Source organism: Astyanax mexicanus, chromosome 6 (genome assembly GCF_023375975.1).
Source record: "Astyanax mexicanus isolate ESR-SI-001 chromosome 6, AstMex3_surface, whole genome shotgun sequence".
Classification (NCBI taxonomy): domain Eukaryota; kingdom Metazoa; phylum Chordata; class Actinopteri; order Characiformes; family Acestrorhamphidae; genus Astyanax; species Astyanax mexicanus.
In genome coordinates this window covers 41321039-41333226 of record NC_064413.1, presented here as the reverse complement: position 1 = coordinate 41333226, position 12188 = coordinate 41321039, and the positions used below count along the sequence as shown (strand labels likewise).

The 12188-nt window shown below is 38.2% G+C and overlaps 1 protein-coding gene across 2 annotated transcripts; it reads right to left on the bottom strand.

Annotated features, from left to right (window-relative positions):
• Window positions 1-1515: 1515 nt before the first annotated feature.
• LOC103025787 (cortexin-2) lies at window positions 1516-4927 on the bottom strand. 2 transcript variants are annotated; one of them, XM_022673566.2, is made up of 2 exons: window positions 4414-4927; window positions 1516-3277 (listed from the first exon to the last, which is right to left on the bottom strand). In XM_022673566.2, exon 2 carries the CDS (start codon window positions 3150-3152, stop codon window positions 2919-2921), a length of 234 nt encoding a protein of 77 aa, XP_022529287.1. In that variant the 5' UTR covers window positions 3153-3277; window positions 4414-4927; the 3' UTR covers window positions 1516-2918. The 2 variants fall into 2 exon arrangements, with proteins under 2 accessions (XP_022529287.1, XP_007249754.1); XM_007249692.4 differs by having other exon boundaries at window positions 1516-3255; window positions 4414-4926.
• Between the last annotated feature and the right edge of the window lie 7261 nt (window positions 4928-12188).

Sequence of the window (12188 nt, the reverse complement as noted above, 5' to 3'; positions counted from 1 at the left end):
TATTAATGTAATGAGAAACTGGTTTGTTAATTACATCAGTTTATCTGTTAAAGAACAAAACATGCATTTTATATTTTAGTAAATTAAAGATTGGCTTAAACATCTGCTCGGATGAAAATACTATTTCCAGCACTGTTGGCAGTCTGTTCTTCACACCATGTTCTAGATGATCAATAAAGGTGCTCTTTATACATCATGTGAATCGTTGTCATTGTCATGATAGGACTAAATAAACTGGCTCACAGTGCTGCTGACATGAGTGTTAAATGTCCCACTGAGCCGTGGCTCTGTGAGCTGGAGCTGCCTCTCCTGCCCTAAACGGGAGTGAAGGCACATCTGTAAATGTTGACATTCAGGGATGAAGATGGATCTGTTAGGCCTGGTTTCCCTGTGGCTTTTGCAGGAGTGTGTTTCTACATCATCTCAGCATTGCTGAGAATCTTTATTAACAGAGGTCCTGTAGTGTTAATACTCACAGGCACGGATAAAGAAATACCAGTTTAAATACTCTCCAGTTTCCAGTCTGTGTGGAAATGACATTTTTTAAACTGCTGTGTGACTCTGAGTGCATTGTGCACTATCATCCTGATAGAACTTACAAATTGTCACAGACAAGCAAAAACCTAATGTCCTTATTTGCATTTAACTGTTTTTCACATTTGACACGTTGATTTCATTTAATTTTTCAGTTAAAGCAAAAGTTCATAATAAATAGATTAGTAGAAATGCTTCAAAATTGAATACATTCTTGAAAATAAATATTTTTACACTGACTTTAATTACAAATTAAAAAGAGGTTTTCCTTCTTCTGAGATGTTGCTATTCTGGAGGTACAAGTGTTTTTTTTACTGATTTGATATATTGAATAATCAAAAACTTAAATACTAAATTACCGGTATTTGCCATATCTCTCCAAAAATCAATGATCCAATATGTTATATTAATGCTGTATTTTCCATGTTAGAATAAAATAAATAATACTTAGCAGATGTGCTCTGCATCTGGTAGATATATAATTAAAATGAGAATTGTGTGAATTTTCTGTTTGTGTCTAATAATGCACATAATGCAATGATTGCATGATACTAAAAAAGTCATAATAGAAATAAAAAAGAAAAGAGAACCACATATCTCAAAATAAGTAACTTTACAGGAGAGTAAAAGCTTTCTTAACCAATGGAAGTCAGTATAAAAAGATTTTATACCAACTATTCAAGCATTTCTATTATTTCATTAATTACAAACATTTGGCACAATGTAAAGGACAGACCCTGTGTGAGTAATTAAAAAATCAACAAAAATGAAAAGATTTTTTTTTTTTTTGGACAGCAACAAAATTTTGATTTAAGTAACTCTGAAAATGTTTGGCTTTGTTCAGTTTCTGTTATAATATTTTTGGTCCTTTTCTATGAGGTTACTTTACAAAATAAAGCAAAGTAGCACAAAATGGCACACCCCTTTACGAGGCATTAGGAACATGAGAAAGTGCTGAAGTAATTCAGTGTTTGCAGTCTGTTTGAGAGAAATACATTTATCTTTATTTGGAAACAAATATAAAAAGCACAACAAATGCAAGACCCACTTGTGAACCACATGGCACATGGTCTTTCTGAAAAAACTAGCGTCTGTCAGCATTAAATATCTAATAGATCACACGCGCATTAGAGCACTCACACACACACACAGGCCCACACCCACACACACACACCACTCAGCTAAAACACAATGTGCATTATAATGACGACCGTCATTCCCGACACTGGAGCTTAGTGTACTGTGGCAATAACTGTCCTCAATATGGGCAAGTTAATAACAGAGCAATCTCACCTTTACAGACTGTAAAGCATTAGCAAATAGTAAAATGAAATAGAAACAGGCACCAGAATGGCAAATACTGATCTTCTCTGCACATCATAGACACGTTTTCTTGCTTGTGTGAGCTTGGTTTGATTTCTTTTTCAAAAACATGGAGTTAAGCTAGAACCACAGCTTACACCAGAGAATTTGCGCACAAACACTAATCCACTGATAGCCTGTGCACTACAGCAAATTCACACCATCAGAATGAACAGTTCATTTCAGTGTCGGCAAATACTGTTGAACGATATGCACAACATCAGACACACCCTATTAAAGCACACTGCAGTTAGACAGAGAGAGAGAGAGAGAGAGAAAGAGACAGAGAAAGTGAGAGACAGAGAGAGAGACAGAGAGAGAGTAAGGGAGAGAGACAGAGAGAAAGAGGCAGATAGAGAGAGGGGAACTCGTCAAAGTGCTCTTTCAGATGCCCAAGGAGGGTGGTTGGTTCATTACATTGATTGACATTTAGCTTAATAACAGCAAGGCCAGTTTTCTCCTGGCGGCTCTGTAAACACACTGAATCGTAAGGCTGAAAGCTCAGGACTTTCTCAACGAAGAGCTCAGAGGATTTCACAATCCTCAAACCAAAGCACTTTATAATCCTACCAAGGTAGTGTACAAATAAATCCAGTAAAGGAATAATCTCATTTTATCAAACAAAACAAACAAAACAAATGCATCATTAAACACTGCAGGAACACAAGGTTCCATAGGTCCGCCAAACAGCTCACCCGAACAGCCTGTGACAGGTAATTGGCTAGTTTAAGTTACGGATGTGTCATCGCTAATACTCTCCTTCTGGACTTGACATCAATTATCAGCTGTGTTGAGAGGTGTGAGGTATTTTGCTGGCAGTAAAATATCCCATAAGAACTGACGGATGGAATGAGAGGACTTGTGAACGTTTATACCATGTGACTCTTAAAAATGACACATCATGCCACCAGACGCACGCCACCAGAGTGGCACGGCGGTACCGTGTAGACGCCAGGCCTCTCTGCAGTGGAGGCAGTGAGGTAGCCATCGCCTGTGGCCCCCGTGACCCCGGGCAGTGTCCCTCAGGCGATGCGGTAGTCAAACGTGTCTTTCTCCATATAGTCTGTCCATGTGGAGGAGGGCATGCTGCTGTAGGGGTCCAGCAAGATGCGGAAGCAGCGCACGATCAGCAGGCCCAGGAAGATAAAGAGGAGCAGCACAAAGACGAAGGCCGCCTTCTGCTCCAGGGTGAGGAAAGGGATGGGCTGATTGGCCCCCGATGCCGACAGCGTGCTGCTGTGGAGGTGCTCCGCCATCCTCAGCCTTGCGCACCCTAGCAGCTCCCTAATCCAGCAGCCTCCCTCAGCACGGGCTCAGCGTGGGCTCATCACGGGCGAGCCTCAGATTCAACAAGTCCCCCTGTTCAGAGCCATTTTACATTCTGTTAGAGTGCATGTAGGACAAGAAAAGAAACATGTTGGATTGTCTTTTTTTGGGAGGGGGTTGATAATCTTTTGGAATGTATTAGACTCTCTTATTATGTGTATGATGTCTAACAGCCATATTAGAGTAAATTGAGTGAAGAGTGATGGGCAAAAGAATGCAAAAGAATAGCCAAACAAATAATCAATTTTTATAAGATTGAAGCTGTTGATTTTAATTTTGTGGTTTCACAGTAAAAGCTCTGATAATATGTTTTATTTTTACTACTTCATGCAAGAAAATATATCTTTTATAGCCTTTTGTCTTATTACCCTAATTGAACACACTCTATATTCACTAAGAAATTGGAAATTATATTTACTTGACTGAAAAATATGATTTACGACTTTGATGGAAACACATGGATTGAAATTAAAAGCCATAAAAAACATATCTTGCTCATATAATACCTGCACGTGTTGCCAGACACTCAAGGTGGTCATCAACGTGGACCCCGTGAACTATCAGCCTAGCTTTATAAATATTTTACATGTGGCTTCTCTCATCTGAGCAGAATAAAGTGCCCATATTGCATCAACCCTTTTATATCTGTACATCTGTTCAGAATTCTGACCATTTCGAACCATCACACATTTCAGCGAAATGCCACGAAAGCAGGCAGCGTGATCTTTTCATGGCAGCACATTGAAAAGCTGGTGGTCAGTGCACAGTGACCCTGCAACAGTACTGTTTTTTGAAGCCGGTACCCAATAACAACAGACATAAGAGACCTGGCACTCCCTGCCATATTTCGTGAAACTCCCTGCCTTTAACTCAGACAACTGTAACAGGATGCAGGATACAATCTCAACCTGTGATCAACAAACATGAGAACATGAGCAAAAATGTCAAATTGTGTTTAATTTAAGTATAACTGACTGCCATGTGCCTTCATGTCTGTCTTAGATTTTAATGTGAATTATATGCCGAATGTCCCCCTCCTCTTATGTGTATATATATTTTATATTTACTGGCCTCCAAATCAGCCAGATTTACATCCATGTATGTAAATCTAATTGCTTAGATTAGGTTGTTGTATGGATGTGTTCTATTCCTCTGGCAGTTTGAAGTGCAGCGTGAGAATCACTCACTTACCTGTTGTGGAGGAGCAGCTAAAACAGATCCGTCAGAAGCAGGAGGCAGACAGACGCCGAAAATAAACGAAGAGAGGCTCCTTTTCCATTATGGCTGCCTGCCCGAAGCCATACGTCTCCCCAACTTTTTTCAGAAGCCGGACCCTCGCTTCATTCAGGGATCAGAATAACAGCTTCTCCTCCTTGCTTTGCATCCCTGGCTTTTGTTGTCCAACTCCCTCTCCCTCCAGCAGATGAGTGTGTGGTGGTGTCACATCACCCATAGCAACCAGTTGCCATAGCAATTCCTCCAAGTGTGTTCGGCGAATGCTGGGCGAGCGAGAGGGATGTGTGATCCAACTGAGGCTCTCCGCAAATCACTGTTTCACTGGAGCATGAAGATTCAATAAGGGCTCAGAGATGTGTCAGATCAACACATGCTAAATATAGTCATCATGGTCAACTTTGGCCTTGAACACATTAATAATATATTTCCATTTGGTCTCTGTCAGACACGCTGATCGCACTAGTGCTCTGACTGAAAAAAAAAAAACATATTTTTCGTCACTGGGCGAAAAAAAGGCTGATAAACTGCCTACCACACAGTTCAAGTGGAATAGCAAAACATATGAAGCATGGGATTGCATGCATATTTGAACAACCTTGTATCTTACATCTTACAGTACATAGCTGTGACAACCAGTCCGCTTCAAACAGGGTAGAGCTCCTTCATAAAATAAAGCTTTTCAAGCGAACAAGCTTTTTAGGAAACTAGAATCTGTGATCAAAATTCTAATCAAATTCTGACACATTGTGACACTTTCTTTTTTAATCCTGTTCCTACACGTTTTTGAGTCCCTGGCTGGTTTTCCCTGAAGCAAAATGAAATGAAATGAAATAACCCCAGCATAATTGTTCTTGTTGAAATTCATTTAAATAACAATGAACCTCATTTACCAATATCTTCCTGAGAACTTTATTAAATTTGTTCTTAAGAAAAGTTCAAACAAAGACGTCTACATCAGATTCATGTGTCATTTATCTTAAACCAAAGAATTGTTCACAGCACTGTTATTTCAATTAATTAAAAAAATCCTACCGTATGATCTGTAGCACATCCTGGGCACTGGGGAGAAGCAAGAAAACCAAATACACCATACTTGTGCTGGGAACAGGTAATAAATTGGCCTCCATCTTTAATCCATCCATGCAGTAAAGACACATTTACACTGATAAGTACATACAGAGATTTTGTGTGTTTTACACATGGCCCCCAAGGAGCAGTGAGGGTTAAGGACCTTGCTCTTGCTCTAAAGGGTTCAACAATAGTAGCCTTTAAATCCCCGGTATTGAACCCACAACCTTGGTTTCGATGTCTGTAAAGTGATCTAACCACTGAGCCAACATGATCAGTTTTTCACAGAAATTGTCATGTCCTGGTCTTGTCTCATGTCTCTGTGTGTTATTCCCACGTGACCTGTGCCCCTCTGTGTCTCCTGTCAGTATTTTTCCACCTGTGTCAATTTGTAGCTCCGCCCCCAAGCCCCAGGTGTTTCCACTTCCCTTGTGTGCTATAAAGCCTTCCTTTGTCTCTTGTCCTTCGTCGGTCTTTGCACCTTCCACTGTTGTCTGTCTCTCTGCGTTTCTGTGTTGCTATAGCCCTAGTTCAGTGTTTACTCATAGTTTGTTTCCCTTGCTCCTTATTCTGTGTTTTTCTGTTTATTTCTAGTTTCCTGTTTTTATCCATGGTTTTTCCTCCCTTGCCCTGCTTAGTTTAGTTTTCCCTTGTCTAGTTTAGCTTCTTGTTTATTTCCTTGTTTATTTCTAGTCCTTCTCTTGTATATATTCCCTGTTTATTATTATATTCTCTAGTTAGTTTGTTTATGTTATTAGCTCTGTTTAGTTTCTCGTTTATTAGCCTCCCTGTTTGTTTGTTAGTTTTCTCACCTCCGTTTCTTGTTTATTTCTTTATTTCTTGTTTACTTGTTTCTTTTGTTTACCTTTGTTATTTATTTAATAAATTATTTAATTTTGCTCTACCTGCACTTGCGTCCGTCTCCTCGTCTCCCTGCCTGGGTCATCCATCCTTCCTGACAGAAATTATGTTTTTGTTTCTTAATAATTATATTGATTCTTCAAAATTAGATTTTTAGGTATGATTAGTAGGGGTGTGCCATATTGTATCGAACGCAACATTTTATAATATCGTGAACAATATTATAGCCTGAAATATCGTGTCATATTCACATCAGGGTGCTAATTTTTTGCTGTTTTTAGCAAAAGAAAAATTCACGCTGTTCTGATTTCCCATTACACTGTTTATCTACTAGAGACAGATTAGAGACTAGATATCTGTCCAGTATCATTTATTTTACTTTATTAGTAAGTACATTATTAGTATCATGACATTCTGGATCATTGACTACTTGATTGTATTTTTTAATATCTCAGTTAAGGGTGTACCATATCATATTTCATACAATAATACAATTTCATTTTCATTTTCTTGCAGTAGTGTATTCTTAAAATAATTTTTTTATTAAGTGTTTTGTCAAATCGCCAAGAGTATCATTAGCGTGAAAATACCATGAAATATCGTGATATTATTTTAGGGCCGTATCGCCCACCCCCTAATGATTAGTATGATTTCAGATATGTATAGTCATTTTAACCCTTTAAAACCCACAGCTTTTATTCAGTGTCCTCTGTAGTGAACAATGTGACTTGCTACTTTTTTTACCTAATTACCTTCTACATATTTTCATTAAATTTCAATACTTAGTAAGCAGAGGGCTGAAAGAGGCCGAAATAATTTTATTCACAGTTGTAGAGCAGGTTTTTGAAAATATTTTGGAGCATGCAAACCAGCAGCAGGGTCTCATCTCTGAAGGACACAAGTGTCACACCTGCACCTTTAAGATCAGCCTCGCCGGAGTACTAATAAGCTGACTCCGCCCCTCCCACACACCTGTGGGACATCAGCTTATTACTGAGACTATTTATACTGGGACTTTTACTAAGTCTAGTTGCGAGATATTGCCACTCTAGTGTCTTATCGAGCGTTTACGTCTGTGTTTGTTATATCTGTTTTTTTGATCCTTGCCTGTTTTTTGACTAAGATTTTGCCTAGTGATTTATTCCTGGTTTTGAACTACTGCCTGTATTTTGGATTACGATTTTTGCCTTGCGTTTTGGATTAATAAAGCCTGCCTGCGTTTGCATCCAAATCTCCTTGGTTGGTTCTTACAACAAGTTCAGATTTGTTTCCTTCATCCTCCTGTTTATTACAAAACCCCTATATACATTTTTTTTTGTATTATTACATTTATTTATATTATTTTTAAGTTATTATTTTTACTACAATACTTTAACAAATCTCACAAATAATAAAATCTTTTTTCTGGCTCTTAGGAGGATAATGATGAAAACATTGGTGAATGTTAGAATTGTTGTTAAAAACATTTTCTAGGAATATTTGATCATATATATCCAGTTTTTCTTTTAATTACAGTGTGCAATAACAGCCCACAGATAACGTCAGACCTGCACAGTAGTGGCAGCATGTAAGTGCACCTTTTTTTAGCGTCCTCTACTTTGGAGAAGGTCATTGCGTGTGTACAAAGTATGTGCAGAATTTTAATGCTTGCGAGTGTGCTGGAGGAGGTTTTGATAGTTTTGTAAATTTTTCAGTAGGGAGGGAAGATGATGGACGAGTGCATCTCGCTCCACCACTGGAAGACCACTTCAGCTCACATTCACTGGCTAGTCAAAGAGAGGGCCATGTAAAGGCCTTTATTCATTCAAAATTGCTGATGCATTATACATGCTCCTCGGCTTGTTTATCACATCTGAAGAGTGTAGACTTTGTAGATTTCCTCAAGTTCCTCTTGAAGCAGGCCTGACAATTAGTTACTGAATATTCAGTTCAGTCTGTAATTTTACTGTTGAGTTATGATAGGATTATGTGAAGATAGACAGATCTGTGTGTGTATAGGCCTTAATCTGATCATACTTCACACCAATAAATGATGTGTATCTGCAGAACTATGCACGGGAAACCCACAGCATTAAACCACTTCAACAGTTTGGTTTGTCAGTTTGTTTTTTTGCTTATTACTATTTGTGATATTGGCTTATTTGTTCACACAATGGTATTCAGAAGTTAAGAATGCAATATTAGTATTATTAGCTGTTTGGTATACAGAAACAGATTAAACACAATAAATAATTATATAACTTAATGCGCATTCCATTACAAGCCAAAGACTCAACAAACTGTAATAGTATACACTGTAATATTAGGATTTTGGTCAGGTTATTTCCTTGTTATAACACCCTTAAAATTCCTCAATTGTTCGTTTCTCTCTTTCTTAAATTTTGACTAATTATTTGTAATAATACCCAATTATACCAATAACATTAGCACCACTACTTCATCTACAGTGGAATCTGATATATTAGGCAGCAAATGAACAGTCGGTTATTGAAGGCAATATTTTTAAACAGAAAAAATGGGCAAAAATTAAAACAATCTGAGACATTTTTACAAGGAGTAATTATGGTCAAGATGACTGCCAAAGTCAGTTCTTGAGGTCAGTGGTCCAAGAAAGCAGTGACCTAGCAAAAGGGTCATTGGCACCCAAGGCTTATTGATGCAATCTATAGAGGACTCACCTCACGACATACAGGACTTTAAGGATTTGCTGCCAAATACCACAGAATGCCTTCAGAGAGGTCTTGTGGAGTCTATGCCTTAAATGTCAGCTCCATTGTGGTGGTATAAGAGGGACCTACTTAATATTTGGCAGGTGATTGTATATAAATATGGGATGTTTTACAAGACTCTAGTGTTCTTGGGTTGAACCCCAAAAAGATTGAAGTATAGTTTAAGGACGACAGCAGGAGTCTAAACTAGTCAAGACTAGACTAAATAGTCTAGACTAAAGTGCAGACATCTTTCCTGAGTTCCAGCAGAGGATTTATGCCATACCCTAATGACAATAACAGGGAATCCCCAAAGATAAATTTAAAAGCAGTCTCCTTCATTAGCAGCACTGATAGAATCCCTCTCTTTCTCATCATTGCGCAAAGTAATAACTGATCAGGCTGAATTTTTTTGTAACTCTCCTTTCTTTATACTTTTCATTATGGATTCCACTCAAGTAAAAAGACTTTATCAGCCTAATATAGTCTGCCATTCTGGCTTCTTAGCAAAAGAGAGCTGGGAAATTATTATAGAAAGAAAAGGATCGGCTAATGATGACAAATTTCAAATCTAGCTCAGTACAGATTCACCTTGAACAATAGGACAGCAGCGAAGTGAGTGCTGTTCATTGATTTCAGTCCAGCATTAGACATTATCTTCTCTTAAAGGCTGATTAGGTCAATACAAAGCTTAGAATCTTTGAGCACGATAAGAGGAAGAAACAGGTTTCTGGACTTCTTGTCTGGTGGACCTCAACCTGTTTAACCTTTCTGCATATTTAAATCATCGAACAAAATCATGTAGAGTGGTTTGATATGAAAAGTTTGCCACTTCTGTTTTATTTACAGTGATTGTTATTAAGGAAACATGGATTGCAATGATTATAAAACAAACATAGTTATTTTAATTACAATCTAAAGCTACCAGTGAAATGACATATTTTCATATTACTTATGCCATTGATGAAACATGGTCCACAATGGTCTATAAAAAGGATTATGTAGTTCTACAGCCACTCAGTTTAAACTCACATGTAGCTAAAAACATTGCATGCAGACATGTTTATATAGGCTGAGGTTAGTCCTAGTGTGGTGATATGAATGTGTTTTGACCAGGTGGAGAGACATTTGTGTGTATGTATTTACACATATGAGAAAAGGGACAATTTTTTTGCAGCGTTAGCCTAGCAAATCACATTTTTAAGTAAGTTAGCAAATTTTGTGTACCAAACATCTCTTGGTTCTCTTTGTCTTAATTTAAGGGAGTTTTTCCTTGCCACTGTTGTTACCACAATTATTGGCATCACAGTGATGCTTGCTCATAAGAGGCATGGACCTGTTTTTCTCTGTAAAGCTGCTTTGTGACAACTTTTGCTGCAAAAAGCGCTATATAAATAAATCTAAATTAAATTTAATTGGCTGGTCGACGGTATCTGGTGTAGTATAATAAGTCAAGACTGTTACATAACAGATTCGGGTTTTTGGAACTGGCTTTATTACCAGCCCTGCCATTATTATTCCAGTTTTTTTTTTTTTGCAGTGAAGAAACAGCAGTGTTTGAGGTTCATAGTATTACTACATATAACTATGTATGGATGCATGGAATACAATTTTCTATTGCTTTTCTTAGAAATTCGCAATGTATTTGTCAGATTGGTTAGTGGCTTAATGTTTACTTCTTTACACCACCTCTGTGAACCATAAAGTTTCTCTAGAATGGTTACTCCCATTCTGAAAGTCTCTATTTACTCTTTGTGTTTGTTTATGGAGAAACCTTGAACATTCTGTACATTTTCCCTCTGAGCTCTGAGACTGCACCTCCTCCACACTCACACACTCTGCTGTACACCATGTGTTCCACAGCATGACTCAAACTACATCATCAAGACTGCTGACACCTCTCCAGTTGTGAGCCTCATCACTAACAACCTGAGAAAAAGAGGTGAAACTCCTCACAGCATGCTGCATTCATAACAACGTGTCCGTCAATGTTGAAGAAAAGGCCCAAGAAAAAGGATCTGATCTGGACTTCACGGGAGACGTCCATTTCTGAGGGTCTCTCATTTACTGTCTTTAATGGGAACCACTAAATCATCCATATCCCTACACACCTCACCAGTGGACTGTTGCTCCCCTTGCCATCTGGCAGGCGGTACAAGTATCTGGATCCATGCAACAACCTGCCTAATAAACACTCTCCACCTCTCACAAGCCATCTGCATGTGCTCAGTCAGCAGTGAACTCCATATGCTCCATATGTTATGACCAAAAAGTTGTCCACTGTGGTGCTATTAATATCTTATCCACAAATCTTAGAACAGGTTTCTCAACTATCGACCCTGGAGAAAATTTTGTCTGCAAGACCATTTTACAAGACTTCTCAAGTGTGGTCAGAGTGTTTAAATGATATTTTTAAAGGGCTGCAGCAAATGAATGTGGTGTTTTTTCTTAAATAAATGAATAAATGTGATCCTCTGGAAGGTAGGATATTATCAGAAAGAAATTACGTAGTTTAAAGCATAACATGAGTATATCTACACCAGCAGTACTGCTGTTTGATCCACTCGTACCAGCACAACACTAACACACCACAACCATGCCAGTGTCTCTGCAGCACTGAGAATGACAATGTTGGAAATGCCACAAACTCATTACTAAAGCCATTACAGCAATTTTTATCTCATTGTATCTGGCTGCTTGATGATGTAAGGGTACTGACACAATCACCCTAAGAGTGTTTACAGGTAGAGGTCAAAAGTCAAGGGACATCCTTTTGTTCCATAATCGAATGCGAAAATGACTTATTTGAACACTCAGGAAGTAACGTGTGAGGGGGCCTATTTTTTAGGCTCTGTCCAGAACATGGTGAGTCTGAAATAAAAGAGTGTCCTGCGACTTTTTGAGGTGTAGATCCTGCTGTACTCTGGGTCCACAGGGGCCTGGCAAGTCCCTGCGAGAGGTACCTGTAAAGAAAAAAAGTTAGTTTTGTTATGGATTATAAAAGGCATATGCTAACAACTTTTTGTTACTGTAAAATGTTAATATTAATTCTTTATTTCTTTCTGTTGTAAATTGGGTGCTGGGTCCTTGGTG